General features: G+C 46.1%; 1 protein-coding gene across 1 annotated transcript in view; it reads left to right on the plus strand.

Moving 5' to 3' along the window:
- HS3ST4 (heparan sulfate-glucosamine 3-sulfotransferase 4) overlaps nt 1-15,043 on the plus strand; it is a 496,822-nt gene extending 481,779 nt beyond the window's left edge. The window contains exon 2 of the mRNA XM_070779838.1: nt 13,002-15,043. Coding sequence (XP_070635939.1) covers nt 13,002-13,638 — 637 coding nt within the window. The 3' untranslated portion in view covers nt 13,639-15,043. The remainder of the gene's footprint in view (nt 1-13,001) is intronic.
- The last annotated feature ends 1,777 nt before the right edge of the window (nt 15,044-16,820 follow it).

The following is a 16,820-nucleotide window of genomic DNA, read 5'->3' on the forward strand; positions in this document are numbered from 1 at the left end:
TCTGTCTATCACTGAAGTTTCCCAAGTGCTTGGGCACCCTGGGATGGCACAGCAAATAAGATTTCTAGAAATTCCCTGGATTCTATGCCAAACAGAAGCTTTTCAGTGCTCTCAGAATGGGTCGTATTAATGCCCATTGAAGAAGTCAGTTTCTGTGAATCAAGGTCATCATATACAGATGGAAAAGACTCTTGCTGGGAGGGATTGGGGGCAGGAGGAAAAGGGGACAACAGAGGATGAGATGGCTGGATGGCATCACCAACTCGATGGATGTGAGTTTGAGTGAACTCTGGGAGTTGGCGATGGACAGGGAGGCCTGACATGCTGCAATTCATGGGGTCACAAAGAGTCGGACACGACTGAGCGACTGAACTGAACTGATATGTATCATGGAGTCTTCCCAGGTGGCTCAGTGGTGAAGAATCCACCTGCAATGCAGGAGATGCAGGTTCGATCCCTGAATCAAGAAGATCCCCTGGAGAAGGAAATGGCAACCCACTCCAGTTTGCTTGCCTGGGAGATCCCGTGGACAGGGGAGCCTGGCAGGCTACAGTCCATGGGGTCACAGAGTCAGCCACAACTTAGTGACTAAACAACAACAACACATGTATTAGGCAACCGATTATAGGTGTTTAGATTCAGAATTTAAGCAGGACTTGTCTCCTTCACTCACTCAACACACAGATTTGTTGGCATCTACCATGTGCTACGTTACACTAGCAGTAATAACAAGGGGGAACACTGACCAATATTTGTGCTGTGCTGGGCACCTTTTCCTGTGAATGAGGAAGAGGTGTTATTACACCCATTTGACAGATGATGAAACTGAGGATCAAAGACATGAAACATGTTGCTTAAAGCGAGTTATGATTCAGAGATGGAACCCCAAAGTTGAACACTGGGTCACCCGCCTTTGTCAGGATGAGCACCCGCTGATGAGCTTCTGAAGAAGGTGATCGTGGACCCTGGAATCAAGTCAACGCTCAGTCAATGATTCCCCTCTCTGAAACTCGTGAACCTCTGTGAATCCCAAGACGCAAGGATTGGCCTCCACAATCCAACACAGCCAATAGACTGTCTTTGCCATTTTAGAAGACGAAGACTTCTTCAGGACAAGATCTCGCTCTTCATTTTCTCTCTTGATCTCGGCACAGAGTTGGCAGAAGAAGTGGCCAAATTAATGAAATGGTATTCTGTCTTTTCTTTCATAAACCCTAACATATCTGTATCTGCCTGGCCCTAACTTTGAAAGCACAAGTATTCCTGAGGTCTGGGTATGCTCTTGTCTCCTACCATGGGGTTGCATGTCATTCAAACCTGGAACGCTTTCCTCTTTCTTCTCCAGTTAGTTACATTCTTTGCCTTTCCTCGCAGCCTAGGCTCCTCCTCCTCCTCCTTCCCCCACTCCTTCCCTTTCTCGTCTTTCTTTCTCTTTCTTCTCCTTTCTAATCACCTTCAGCCTTCCCTTCTCCTCTCTACCTGCTCTGCTCCCCTCTACCCACACTTTTTCTGTCAGCCCCTTCTCTCTCTTGGAGGCAGATGCAATTTTGTCTGAAAAGAGACTTCTGCCCACAACAGAGATGCTGCGTCTGAACCACAGGTCACTTTACAAAAATGGGAAACTCAGACTTCCCTGGCAGTCCAGTCACTGGGAATCTGCCTGCCCATGCAGGGGACACGGGTTCGACCCCTGGTCTGGGAAGATTCCACACTCTGCTGGGCAATTAAGCCTGTGCACCTAGAGCCTGAGGTTCACAAGAGACGCCACCGCAGTGAAAAGCCTGCGCCCCACAAGTGGAAAGGAATCCCCGCTTGTTGCAACTACAGAAATTCCGTGTGCAACAATGAAGACCTAGAGCTGCCAAAAATAATAAGTAAATAAATAATTTTTTTAAGTGGGAAATTCATGTGTGTCCCTCAAGGAACTCGTGGTCTGTTGCCAGGCAGGTATCATGCCCGCTTTATCATCACTGTATACTTGACATATTAAGCACCAGCAAAGCTGGATGTAATCAATGAGAGCATTTGTATTAGCAAAGCCCTTTCATGGTACAGGTCCAGAAACAGAAAAATCCCTGTCTTAAACCCATTTGGCAAGTTAGTTCTGAAGTCAGAGCTGTCACTCAGGATCCCTTCTTTCTCAGCTTCAGTTTGGCCCTTAGCCACATGGCCCCGGCAAAGGCTGCTTTTCTTGGGTCTTCTTTATAAGAAATGTGGTTTCCCAAGGGTTTGACTTTTCACCTTCAGGGATTTCAAGATTCCTAAAAGTTGACTTTGAAAAGCAGCATGAACTCCAACAGGATGAGGCAGAAAAGGGTCCAGCCCTGTGGTCCGGAGCAGGGTTTATTGTCTCTTGGACTCAGTTTCCACATCTCTGTAATGGGCTCAGGGATTCATATGGCACTGGTGAGCCTGAGCCAGCGTAATACGTGAAATTGCCTGGCTCAGTGCTGTGCAAGTAGCAGGTACCCAATTGACCCTCTAAGTTTCTTTCTTCATTGCAGAGGGGACAGCCCTGCCTCATGCCCTTGCTCTCACAACCATTCTCTTGAGTTACAGTTTATCAGGAGGGCTCAAAAAATATTGCTCATTTATGCACCATTTATCCCACTGGATAATGCATTTGGGAAAATGTGAGGTGCCTGTGTACATCTGATTCAGGCAAGCCAAAAGCAGGCTCAGCTGCTGACCCTACCAGAGAGAATGGACTCTTTACATCTTACATGGGTGATCACCTTGTCCCTCAGCGTCCATGATGCTGTCCATTTGCTTCAGTTGATGATACCCCAGAGAGAGATATCAGAAATTAAACGATGGAGTTTGATCTGGCAAGAATTTCTGGGGCTTCTGGCCTGGGTTTCTGTAACTCCCAGTGGTGAGTCAGTGACTGCCTACCTTTACAACACATATAATGAGGCTCAAAATCCAGCTTTGCCACCTACCAACAGTGTGACCTTGGGCCAGTCATGTAACGTTGCTGAGCCTCTGTTGTTTGGTGAAACATTGCTAGGCAGTAACTGAGAGCTTGGGCTAATGTGCAGGATGGACCTTGGATTTGAGTTGCAGTTCCACCTCTTGTGACTTTGGACTAACAAATCAATTTCACTGAGTCTCAGTTTCCTGACCTCTAAAGTAGGGAGGATAGTAGTACCTTTTTGAGAAAGTTGTTTTAAAAATTCACAACCAATGTATTGAGAACCTACTATCTGTGAGGCACTCTTTCAGATATTAACTCATATGCGTGGGTGCTAAGTCGCTTCAGTCGTTCAGAATCTGCAAACCTATGGACTGTAACCCTGCAGTTTCCTCTGTCTATGGGATTCTCCAGACAAGAATACTTGATTGGGTTACCATGACCTCCTCCAGGGGATCTTCCCAACCCAGGGATCAAACCTGTGTCTCTTACATCTCTGGCATTGGCAGGCAGGTTCTTTACCACTAGTCCCACTGGGGAAGCCTGTTAACTCATATCAGTTCAGTTCAGTTCAGTTGCTCAGTTGTGTCCGACTCTTTGCGACCCCATGAATCGCAGCACACCAGGCCTCCCTGTCCATCACCAACTCCCGGAGTTCACTCAGACTCACGTCCATCGAGTCAGTGATGCCATCCAGCCATCTCATCCTCTGTCATCCCCTTCTCCTCCTGCCCCCAATCTCTCCCAGCATCAGAGTCTTTTCCAATGAGTCAACTCTTCTCATGAGGTGGCCAAAGTAACCTTCCCCAAATCCCTAAGAAATAGGTATTATCAATATGATGGCTTTTTTTTTTTTCCAGATTATGCAATGGAGCCACAAAATATTAGATTAGTAATTTTCCCAGAGTCACACGGGTAATAACGTTACTGAACCAAACTTAGGTCCACTCGCCCACCCAAAATAAAACTGACCTACTGACACCAGGTGCTGGTTGTGGGGAAGGAAAATGCAATGCTTATTGCACAGCAGCACACAGGGAGTCCATGACAGCTAGAGCCCAAAACACCCAAGCTCCCAGAGAGGTTTCAGGAAAGCATTTCTAAAGGCCAAGAGAGGGAGGGCCATCACAGGGTATGTGATCCGATTGTGCACAATTCTCTGATTGATGGTAAAGTATCAGCCAATCAGATGGTGGCATCACAGGCGTTAACGTTACCAGGGCTTAGGCTCTGAGAAGCCAGGGGGGCTGTGTGCTCATGGTTATCTAGTACTGATAACTAGATAACTAGTATTGATAGTTAACATCTAATTTGGTGGGAGTTTTAGCATCTGTAAAACAACTCAGGAAATGTGCATCAGTTACTATTATCTAGGGACTTCAGAGAGGAGCTAAAACAAAGGATATGAGGAGGGTCTGTCCTGGGAAGGGTCTGCTCTGTCACAGTAAGTGAATCCAGATTCGGTTCATCTGGAGTCTGTGCTTTTTAAGCACCAGGCTGTGGAGCCCAGTGTCTGAAAGTGCTTGGAGACCTCGATCTGGTGTCAGAATTTGAACTCTCAGCCTCCAAACAGCACATACAGTAAATGGCATCTGATAACTACTGTGGGATCTCTGTTGTTAAAGCTGTTGTCCCAGATGGTGACCTGCATCCAGATGGGGTTTGTGCCCAGCCCAGTGCCCCCACCAGCAGAGCGGAGGTGGGGGAGCTTGGAGAGCGTGTTGGCTCGTGTCTCATAAACATTTGGGGCTGTGAGAGCAACTGCGTGATCTTGCGGGATGATTCTCGGCTTCAGGATGGTGTGTTGATGCCGATGTCACGGCTGCTCTGGGCACCCCAGATACTGTTAACAAGCCTTTCCAAGCACAGATGCAGTGTTTCCTCACCATATGGTCCATGCTGCAGTGCAGGGTGCCTCAGACGGGAGATGATGTGGAATTCAGAAATCCTGAACCCCATGCACCAGAAACCTACTTAGAGGAGCCCTCCAAACTGCCCCAGTTCTCCTGACTTCCAAGGATCATGTTTCCATTTGTATGTCATTCATTCATTTGTCCAACAACCACACATCATTATGGGGCAGCTTCCATGCAGTAGGGACTGTGTCAAGCACGGGGGATACACAGGTGAGTGAAACATTGCCCAAGTCTTCCAGAAACTGAGCTTAGCCACGGGGGCCATGGGAACCAACCATATTAGGATGTTTGTTGTTCAGTTGCTTAGTCGTGTCTGACTCTTTTGGGACCGCTGGGGCTGTAGTCCACCATGCTCCTCTGTCCCTGGGATTTTCCAGGCAAGAATACTAGAGTGGGTTGCCATTTCCTTCTCTCATTATTACATTATCCTAACCATATGATGACATTATTTTAAGCTGTGTAACACAGGAAGTTATCAGGGACCCTGGGAATTCAAAGGAGTTGAAAATCTTGGTGATGGAGTTAAAATTTATTTTTGCACATCAGTGTCTAAGCATTTTTTCTATTCAGGTGTGTGCTTAGTCACTCAGTCATGTCCGACTCTTTGTGAGTCTTTTGAACTGTAGCTTATGAGGCTTCTCTGTCCATGGAATTCTTCAGGCTAGAATCCTGGAGTGGGTTGCCATTTCCTCCTCCAGTAGATCTTCCTGACTCAGGGATCAAACCTGTGTCTCCTGTGTCTCTTCAGAAGGACTCCCCAGATAGGCAAAGGTCATGACCCACCTTCTCCTAGTGAAGGTGAAGAGACTCTGACATCCCTTCACCCTGCTTTTCTGGCAAGTGGATTGTGAACACGTGATGTAAATGTCCACCTCCAACTGGAACCTCCCTTGAATTTCAGGCTCTCGTATCCACTCCTCCATGTGAGTATCTCAGATTACAAGTCCAAAACCAGACTTGGTTTCTTCCCCTGAAACTGGCTTCTTTTCCAGTGTTCTCCACTTTGATAAACTACTAGTTAATCATCAGCTCAGGCCAACAGTCTTGGAGTCTTCTATGACACTCTCGCTTCACACACATCCCACCCATCCTAAAGGACTGTTGGCCCTACTTTTTAAAGACATCCCAACTCTGAACGCTACTTCCCAGGTTGCCCTCTCTACCTGCATCCCTGTACCCTCAACTCCGACCTGCCTTCCAGCAATGGCCTCTTAGCAGGCAGTCTTCCTTCTGCTCTTGCCACATACCTGTGTGTTCTCAGCAAAGCAGCTGGAGAAAGATCTCTGAAAATGTAAAGCTTATGTTCTCCTCTTTCATGTTCTCCAGTGGTTTCTCATCACATATGGAATAAAATCAAGTGTCTTGCCGGTGGCCCATAAGAACCAGCACCCCCAAACCTCATGGTCTTTTCCTCCACACCCCCTGACCTTTTCCTTACTTCCTTAGCTTTGCTCACTCCCCTCTGGCATGACTGGTCACCTCCCCATTCCTCAAGCACATAAAGATGTCAGAGCATGGGCATGGTGAAATGTCAGATCCAGTCAAAAAGAACTTACTTAATACCAGGAGAGAGAAGGAAAGTTGGGATGAAAAATTCCTGAGAAGGTAGAAGGAGATAATATTCAAAGCCCATGTGGGGAGGGGTTGGTCTTACATGTTAGAGAGCTGTCTCCTGTAGTTGTTTTTTTTATTTTTATTTTTTTAGGAAGAGGGAGGCTCTATTTCTAGATATAGAAATAGCTGGTATCTAGAAATACCTAGATAGATAGACAGACAGACAGATATCAAGAAATATCTAGCTATTTCTATGTAAAGAAATTGCTGCTGAATTAAGGACCCAGGTGAGTAGATTGGTGAGGAGATAAGGGCTGAGAATTGGTGAGATTAGGGCAGCAAAACCTATCACAACAAAGCCTTAGAACAGGAGCCTAATGGCTTACTCATCTATTCACTCAACAGATATTTACCGAGCACCTGCTATTTGCCAGGAGCTGGGGGTAGATGTTTGCTTGGCCATTAGCTTAGGAGCCAAGAATAAGCTCACCCAGTGAGACTTTGAAAAAGTATCTTCAGGTTCTGAGTCCGGTTCCTTCTTTGTAAAAGTGAAAAGTAATAATACCTGCTCTTTTGATCAAAATAGTTATTTATGTGATACTATAGAGAACCCTCCTTTCATCGGAGGTAGCAGTTATACTGGAAGCTCTGTGGGGGGAAAGGACCTTGTCTGTTGTCTTCACTAGTATATTGCCATTTATGGATTGAGCATTTATGGAATGAATGAATGAATATAACTGATTCAAAATCTTTTTTGGAAAGGGGGGACTGCTACTTCATTGATTTTGAGCATCTACTGGATACTTTGTTACTGGCAACAATTCCAGTATATCTCACACAACAATAGTTGTATCTTTTTTTTTTTTTTAATTGGAGTATAATTTCTTTACAACACTGTTAGCTTCTGAAGTGAATCAGCTACAAGTATACGTATATCCCCTCCCTCTTGGACCTTCCTCCCACCCCCATCTCACCCCTCTAGGGTCATCACAGAGCACTGAGCTGAGCTGCCTGTGCTGTATAGCTGCTTCCCACTAGCTAGCTATTTTACACATAACAGTGTATATACGTCAATTCCCATCTCCCAATTCATCCCACCTTCCCCTCCCCCCACCCCGTGTCCATATATCAGTCCTCTGTGTCTGTGTCACTATTTCTGCCCTGGAAATAGGTTCATCTGTACCATTTTTCTAGATTCCACAAATGAGACGGTTTTCCCATATGTGCCCCAAATGCAGGAACTCTCAAATGCCGGGTGGTATCTATCTGTAACATGACAATCGAAGCCATTTAGGCATCTCTGTTCCCCACTACTCTCTCTGTTGCCTTCTCTAGCCCCCTCCTCTCATGGCTGTTTCCATGGATCACTGAGCTAGGCACACACTTACTTCCCTATATACACACTGGCTTGAAAAATAAAAGTCGCTCAGTTGTGTCCAACTCTTTTCAACCCCATGGACTGTAGCCTGCCAGGCTCCTCTGTCCGTGGAATTCTCTAGGCAAGAATACTAGAGTGGGTTGCCACACCCTCCTCCAGGGGATCTTTTCAACCCAGGGATCGAACCCAGGTCTCCCGCTTTGCAGGCAGATTCTTTACTGTCTCAGCCATAAGGACTGGATACCGTTTTTTTGCATTGATCACTGAACTAGGCACACACTTACTCCCCTATATACATTGGCTTACAGGCTGGATACCATTTATCTCAGATGCTTCAGATAAAAAACTCAGGATCCACAAAGATCTTGACAGACTGCAGCAATTAGCTGAAGTGAAGGAGATGAATTTGAACGAGGTCAGTGTAAAGATAAACACTGAGCTCTAAGAAGTCAACAGCAGAGACCGGATGAGAAGAAAACCCTAGAAGCTAAAAAAAAAAAAAAAAAAAATGCAACAAAATAAAAGAGCAATGTATATATACTGAGGGGCAAAATTCTGAAAAGGCCATGTATTAAAAATATCTATCTTTAGTATTTTTTGCATCAACATTTATTTAGTATTTTTATACTATGACATGAGTTTCATAATAAAATAAGAGAATCTAATTGGAATAAAAGTGGGATATCAGTATATTCCTTCACCTCCAGCTAAACTAATAGCAGCTCCCCTGATCATGAAGTATGGTGATATGGGCTTGAATCAGAATATTCTTTTTTATTTTTCTACATCAATTCCTTAGTTTTCATGTTGTTCAACTTTTCCATTTGGTTAAACATAAATATTTTCTCCTTATTCTTCTCTAATAATTGCTGTCCCAATGATTGTGCACCCCTGGCTTAAGCTTTTAAAATTCTGGCATTCGTTGGACACTATTCAAAGTGATTCACCTGTATTATCTTCTCTACAATCCTATAAGAGAGGGACTTTCATTAACCCTGGGCTTCCCTGGTGGCTCGGACAGTAAAGACTCTGCCTGCAATGCAGGAGATCCAAGTTCACTCCTTAGGTCAGGATGATTCCACTGGAGAAGGGAATGGCTACCCACTCCAGTATTCTTGCCTGGAGAATTCCATGGACAGAGGAGCATGGGGGGCTACCGTCCATGGAGTCACAAAGAGTCAGTCACGAGTGAGTGACTAACACTTTCACTTATTAACTCTATTTTTTGGATGAGAAAATGGAGAGTCAGAGTGGTTTGTGAAAGTGAAAGTGGCTCAGTTGTATTTGACTCTTTGCGACCCCAGGGACTATACAGTTCATGGAATTCTCCAGGCCAGAATACTGGAGTGGGTAGGCTTTCCCTTCTCCAGGGGATCTTCCCAACCCAGGGGTCAAACCCAAGTCTCCTTCATTGTAGGCAGATTCTTTACCAGCTGAGCCACAAGGGAAGCCCAAGAATACTGGTTGGTTTAGTCACTTCATCAAGGTGATAAGGGTAGTCAGAACTCTGAAATCAGACAATTGACTCCCCCAAAACTATGTTCCTTAGCACTGCCCCTCCAAGCAACATAATTAAATCTGACGAAAACCAAAGAGGCACACAAATGTGACGACGTTCAAAATACTGGGGAGATGATGTCTGTTCGAGATGAGTATGATTACTTATGGCCAGAGCTATTGCTTTGATCTGAAAACTGCTCACTGCCCAATCATTATACCCAAACGACGTCAAACTCCATGTGAATATCTCTGCATTAGACAAGAGGCACATTCCTCTTGCCTAATAAAAGTGCTTGCCGAGAAAGCTCAAAACCCAGTAGCAATTAATTATTGACAGAGCATGTGAATTAGAGATAAAAGAAAAGTCATTCTTTCTCCACACAGGCGATAGTAAATAAATTTAATTATGGTAGGGAAGCTGAGGGATCTTCGTCTGTATTAAGTTTTATTAGCTGAGACATTTAAAAGCGTGTCATCATAACAAAGAGGTCTTGTGTAATCCTAAATGTACCACTTTGGTGCAAGGCTCAGGAGTGAACAGACTTAATGGAGTACATGGTGGCAGATGCCCTGCTGTACTAACAGGTATGCAACGGGTTTATCGTCAATTAACTTTGGTCCACATATGCCTGCAGCAAATTGACTGTATAATAGGATCTTGAGCCTCATTTTCTCACTGATAGACTGGCCACGTTGGTATTGGAGGACCAATAGCATCAAACTCCTTTAGTCCCTTGAAGCTCTCAAATAAGACAAGACCACTCCAAAGGTGAACAGGGATGGAGGGATGGATTTGAGAAGCAACCCTGGGAAGGAAACCAAGAGATATGGAACCTGGTGTGGGATCTATCGGGCTTCCCCAGTGGCTCAGTGGTAAAGAATCCACCTGCAATGCAGGAAACACAGGAGATGTGCGTTCGATCCCTGGGTTGGAAATATCCCCTGGAGGAGGCCATGGCAACCCACTCCAGTATTCTTGCCTGGAGAATCCCATGGACAGAGGGGACTGATGGGCTACAGTCCAGTGGGTCACAAAGAGTCAGACACAACTGCAGTGACTGAGCACACACATGTGGGACCTATCATGGCCTTACTGACCAAACTTGGGAGCCAAGAAGGAAGAAATCCCATGTATGAAACCAGATCTGTGCTAGATGTTGTCACACTGTAGGTCACACTATTGATATATGTCATTCATTTCATTCTCAGCTGAACTTGAGGTAAGTTTCAGAATTTTGAAGATGAAGATAATAAGGCTCAGGGATGTGATTCAACTTGCTGAAGTCACAAAACCTGCTTGATTCCCTGTCCTTGGGCTTCCTTTTCCTCATTTGCATAAAGACGCCTTTGGACTAGATTGGACAATTGTGTGTTTAGTTGCTCAGCCATATACGACTCACTTGCTACCCCATGGACTCCCCATCAGGCTCCTCTGTCCATGGGATTTCCCAAGCAAGAATACTCAAGTGGGTTGCCATTTCCTTCTCCAGGGAATCTTCCCAACCCAGGGATTGAACTCGAGTCTCCTGCATTTCAGGCAGATTCTTTACCACTGAACCACCACGGAAACCCTTTGACTAGGTTTGTTGTTGTTCAGTCACTCGGTCATATCCGACTCTTTGCAACCCCATGGACTACAGCACACCAGGCTTCCCTGTCCTTCACCATTTCCTGGAGCTTGCTCAAACTCATGTCCATTGAGTCAGCGATACCATCCAACCATCTCATCCTCTATTGTCCCCTTCTCCTCCTGCCTTCTATCTTTCCCAGCATCAAGGTCTTTTCCAGTGAGTCCACTCTTCACATCAGGTGGCCAAAGTATTGGAGCTTCAGCTTCAGCATCAGTCCTTCAAGTGAATATTCAGGGTTGATTTCCTTTAGGATTGACTGGTTTGATCTCCTTGCAGTCCAAGGGACTCTCAAGAGTCTCCAACACCACAGTTCGAAAGCACCAATTCTTTGGTGCCCAGCCTTCCTTATAGTCCAACTCTCACATCCATACGTGCTGCTGCTGCTAAGTCACTTCAGTCATGTCTGACTCTGTGCGACCCCATAGACAGCAGCCCACCAGGCTCTCCTGTCTCTGGGATCCTCCAGGCAAGAACACTGGAGTGGGTTGCCATTTCCTTCTCCAATGCATGAAAGTGAAAAGTGAAAGTGAAGTCGCTTAGTCGTGTCTGACACTTAGCGACCCCATGGACTGCAGCCCACCAGGCTCCTCCATCCATGGGATTTTCCAGGCAAGAGTACTGGAGTGGGGTGCCATCCCATAGCTTTGACTAGATGGGCCCTTTTAATCTAGATTCAGTTCAGCTCAGTTCAGTCGCTCAGTTGTGTCCGACTCTTCGAGACCCCATGAATCGCAGCATGCCAGGCCTCCCTGTCCATCACCAACTCCCGGAGTTCACTCAGACTCGTGTCCATCGAGTCAGTGATGCCATCCAGCCATCTCATCCTCTGTCATCCCCTTCTCCTCCTGCCCTCAATCTTTCCCAGCATCAGAGTCTTTTCCATGAGTCAGCTCTTCGCATCAGGTGGCCAAAGTATTGGAGTTTCAGCTTCAACATCAGTCCTTCCAATGAACAGTAGGGTGGTACTGGACACTATTTCAAAGCCTTTTACATTTATTTAATCTGCAGGTGGCCAGGGGTCAGCAAATGATATCTTAAAGGACCAGTTAGAAAATATGTTCAGATTTGCATGTGATATGGTCTCTGTTTGCAGTTATTCAACTCTGCCGATGTAGATGCAAAAAGCAGCCACAGACTTTACAGAAAGGAATGAATGGCCATGTTCCAATGACAATTTATTTATAAGCATTGAAATGTGAACCTACAATTTTCTTGTGCCACAAATGTTAGTCTTATTATTTTTGTTTTTCCCCCTTCCGAACTACAGTCCATGGGGTCACAAAGAGTAGGATATGACTGAGTGACTTTCACTTTCACTTCACTTTAAAGATGAGAAGTCATTCTTACCTGTGGGCCATACAAAAACAGGAGGCATATAGTAGTTTGCCCACCCTTAGGCTAGATCACCTTTGAGGTCTTGCTGAGCTCAAACACTTTCTGAAAGCCACTACAACAATCTATCCTTGATTTATTAAGCTTTTACACATGCCAGCTTCTGTGCTAAATGCTTTAAAAGCATTATCTCCTTTAATCCTTTTACAACCATGTGAAGTAGGTGCTATCATTATCTTTATTTCAGAGATTATAAAACTAATACACAGAGAAATTGAGAGTCCAACTAGGTTAAACATAACTGGCAAGAGATAGAGCTGCAATTTAAACGCCAGGTGTATAACATTCCCAAGAATGAATGCACAAGCTTTTTGCTGCCTTTTATGAAAATACTTTAATCAGAACTATAGTGGGACATATAGTCTAAAAAGGGCTTCACTGGTGGCTCAGATGGTAAAGAATCTGCCTGCAGTATAGAAGACCCATCTTCAATTTCTAGGGCAGAAAGATCTCCTGAAGAAGGGAATGGCTACCCACTCCAATATTTTTGCCTGGAGAATTCCATGGGTAGAGGAGCTCGGGGGTCTATAGTCCATGGGGTCGCAAAGAGTTGGACATGACTGAGCAAATAACACGTCTAAAAAGAACTTCCAAGTGTATATGAATTTTATTTGGTAGTTCTCCCCACTGAGCTGTTTATATCATATGTTTCATGGGACAAGTTCAGTTATTTCTGAATAGGAATAACCACTCTCTTGTTTTCCTCCTTCTTCTAGAAATGTGATGCCCAAGACTTTGGATGGGCAGTTAACCATGGAGAAGACGCCAAGTTACTTTGTGACAAACGAGGCTCCCAAGCGCATCCACTCCATGGCCAAGGACATCAAACTCATCGTGGTGGTGAGGAACCCTGTGACCAGGGCCATCTCTGACTACACCCAGACCCTGTCAAAGAAACCCGAGATCCCCACCTTCGAGGTGCTGGCCTTCAAAAATCGGACCCTAGGGCTGATCGACGCCTCCTGGAGTGCCATTCGAATAGGGATCTATGCTCTGCATCTGGAAAACTGGCTCCAGTATTTCCCCCTCTCTCAGATCCTCTTCGTCAGCGGTGAGCGACTCATAGTGGACCCCGCCGGGGAAATGGCCAAAGTACAGGATTTTCTAGGCCTCAAGCGTGTTGTGACTGAGAAACATTTCTATTTCAACAAAACCAAGGGGTTCCCTTGCTTAAAGAAGCCAGAAGACAGCAGTGCCCCCAGGTGCTTAGGCAAGAGCAAGGGTCGGACTCATCCTCGCATTGACCCGGATGTGATCCACAGACTGCGGAAGTTCTACAAACCCTTCAACATGATGTTTTACCAAATGACTGGTCAAGATTTCCAGTGGGAACAGGAAGAGGGTGACAAATGAGGCTCGCAATGTGGCGGCAAGGCTGGCGAGTTGCTAGGGAGGCTCCTGACCCAAGTCCTGAATCCCCCAGGGTCTGCAGCCTCAGCCTTGATGGGGTGCCGAGTAGATCTCCTCCTTTGTCCAGTCAGGATTGCTTCCAACGCTGTTGGCTTAGGCAGAGAGATGGATCCCCTGGCATGAGCATAGGGTACCAGGCCTGCCTGGGTAGCAGCATCTGGTTGACCAGGTGGCCACCAGAATCCACTGCTAATTCTTGTCTTCTGCTGGTTAATCTAGTCTGAAGACAGGATAAATAGCGGTCAAGGTCAGAGACAGTGCCGTGAATGTTTGTTTAAATGATAAGAAAGAAGGGAAGGTCTACTTTGGGCAGGGGCCTCTCACTTTAATTTGAGAAGCCTGAGTTCTAGCCCCACATCTGGCAAAGGCCCCTGCTCGATCAACCTCTGCTTTGGCATTTCGCCAGAATACTAATTGTGGCTGATTGCTCCAGGACTCCTAGGGAGCAAGACCCTCCCTCTTAAGGTGTCTCAAGGCTTCTCCTTAAGGTCTCATCCCACAACCTTTGACTTCCTCACTCCTCATCTGATGAAGGCAGAGACATGCACGTTCCTCACCAAAAAAAAAAAAAGCTGACATCCCTGGAAGCCTTCCTTCTAAGAGCCTTCAAAGGGCAGTTGGGTCCCTCTCTTCATGAGTATCCTGGGTGGTAAAGAAGCTTAGCCTAGGCCCTCCTTAGAATCAGGCTCACAGGACTGCTCTTAGAGCAAGGGAGTGGCAGCTGAGCCCAGAGCTCTGAGGTTGGGAAAGATGAATGCCATCTCTGGGAGTGAAAAAAGAAAACCAGTCTTCTTGGTGGGAGGTCTCCATCTCTGAGACCCTCAGCAGCATGGATCTGAGATGAGCTATTGGAGGGGCTCTGTCCTTTAGGGTCCCCAGTGGGGCAGGGCCCAGAGAGCTGGCATGTCTTTTGTTATTAATAACCTTTAGCAACCCAACCCACAGGGGGTTGATCACCATCTCTCTCTTTGTCCCACCATCTCCCCTTCGTGGTCATCTCATGCTTCGTTTGCTCGATTCAGAGATGGCACATATTGGGGCAGCAACAAGCAGACTGACTCCCTTTGTCAGACCCAGTGTCAGGGGGTGGGGGAGGGTAAGGGCTGCCTGCGGACACCCCCATCAAGGGCTGCTGCATCAGATGTCCCTTCGCATTAGTTTGATTCCATTAAAATGCAGCATTTGACATAAAACACTCTTCACAGATCTCCAGAACCAGGAACTGTTCTAGCAAAATTGGAAATATGTATGAGTGGGGGGAGGGAGTGAAATCTGTTCAACTGTTATTAAACTGTCATTTCTCCCGCTAACTGAAAACTGTGTTGTTATAAAGCTTAATGCAATCTGATTGATGGATTTTGATGGTGTGTTTGTATTGATTACCTCCATTCCCACCTCCACCCCCCTGAATTCTGGGAGTATCCCTTCTCTGGGATAGCCAGGACGACCCAGGTTATCCACTGTGCCAGGGAATTCTATCTGCAGGGCAGGATGATTCTTGAAACAGCACAAAGGAAGCAGTTCCTATAAAGGGTGCGGTGTCCTCCCCTCTTAACCCATCCTGCCAAGGAACAGACTGATGTGCAAGATTCAGAAACAATCTGACAATTTTTTTCCAGATTAAAACAATAGTTATTGAGTTGAAGGCAGCATATATCCCTTTACTACCAAAGTAAAAAAGGGTTTCCCTGATGGCTCAGCGGTAAAGAATCTGCCTGCCATGCCGGAGAGGCAGGTTCCATCCCTGGGTCAGGAAGATGCCCTGGAGAAGAGAATGGCTACCCACTCAAGTATTCTTGCCTGAAAAATTCTATGGACAGAGAAGGCCAGTGGGCTACAGTCCATGGGATCACAAGAGTCAGACATGACTTAGTGACTAAACCACCAAAGTAAACGAAGATACAAATAAAACTGTGCCACACGTACACATTCACACCTGTTTGAAAGAAGACAGGGCCTGCTTGATCAGAAGAATGTAGTGTGGGATGACTGATTTGGAGCCCTGTTTTATGAGCAAGGGCTTCCCGGGTGGCTCAGATAGTAAAGAAGCTGCCTGCAATGCAGGAGATGCAGTTTCCAGTCCCTGGGTCAGGAAGATCCCCCTGCAGTAGGGAATGGCAACCCACTCCAGTATTCTTGCCTGGAGAATTCCATGCACAGAGGAGCCTGGTGGGCGACAGTCCATGGGGTTGCAAAGAGTCCAACACAACTAAGTAACTAACGTCATAAGCAAAGCAAGGAGTGGCTCTGATTATGTATTAGAGGCAGCTGTGGGGGGTATTTTCAAGCTACAACGTCCTAAGGTGCACTGCAGAATTTTTAAAGGGTTGGAATCTCTCGGGTGGGGCCCAGACATCTACCCTTCCAAAACTAGTGTTATGAAGCTGGGATGGAGAATGAGGGAAGTCTCACGTGTGTATTTCTTCGTCCCTCTCATCCTCCTTCCTCCCCTGCGTTCATGCCTTTGCGGGGATCACTTCTGAATGAGGTGGTCCCTAGGATTGATGCCTTCCTTGGAGGACTAGGTCTCTTTTGGAGTTCAGTGACAACTAAGTAAGGGGCAATCTTATAACTTAGGAGGTCAAAGGAGCAGCTCATGGTAGGAAAATTTTAAAGATATTTTTCCATGAGCTAAGAATGACCAGTGGGCTTCCCCGGTGGCTCAGCAGTAAAGAATCTACCTGCCAATTCAGGAAACCCTGGATCAGGAAGATCCCCTAGAGAAGGAAATGGCAACCCACGCCCATATTCTTGCTTGGAAAGTCTCATGGAGAGAGGAGCCTTGCAGGCTACAATCCATAAGGTCACAAAGAGTCAAACATGACTGAGCCACTGTGCATGCATACACGCAAGAATGACCACTGCTCTAGCCTACTCCATCTCTTATATAGTGGATGATCACATATTAGCTCAGCCCCTCAGTCACACCACTGTCCATGTCCCACCTCCCTGGCTGTCTACCTGTCCCTATAAACTCAGAATATCAAGCCCTTAAAGCGTTAGTCTCTCAGTTGTGCCCAATGCTTTGTGACCCCATAGACTGTAGCCCACCAGGATCCTCTGTCCATGACATTCCCAAGGCAAGAATACTGGAGTGGGTTGCCATTTCCTCCTCGAGGGGAATC

Source organism: Bos indicus, chromosome 25, assembly GCF_029378745.1.
Source record: "Bos indicus isolate NIAB-ARS_2022 breed Sahiwal x Tharparkar chromosome 25, NIAB-ARS_B.indTharparkar_mat_pri_1.0, whole genome shotgun sequence".
Taxonomy (NCBI): domain Eukaryota; kingdom Metazoa; phylum Chordata; class Mammalia; order Artiodactyla; family Bovidae; genus Bos; species Bos indicus.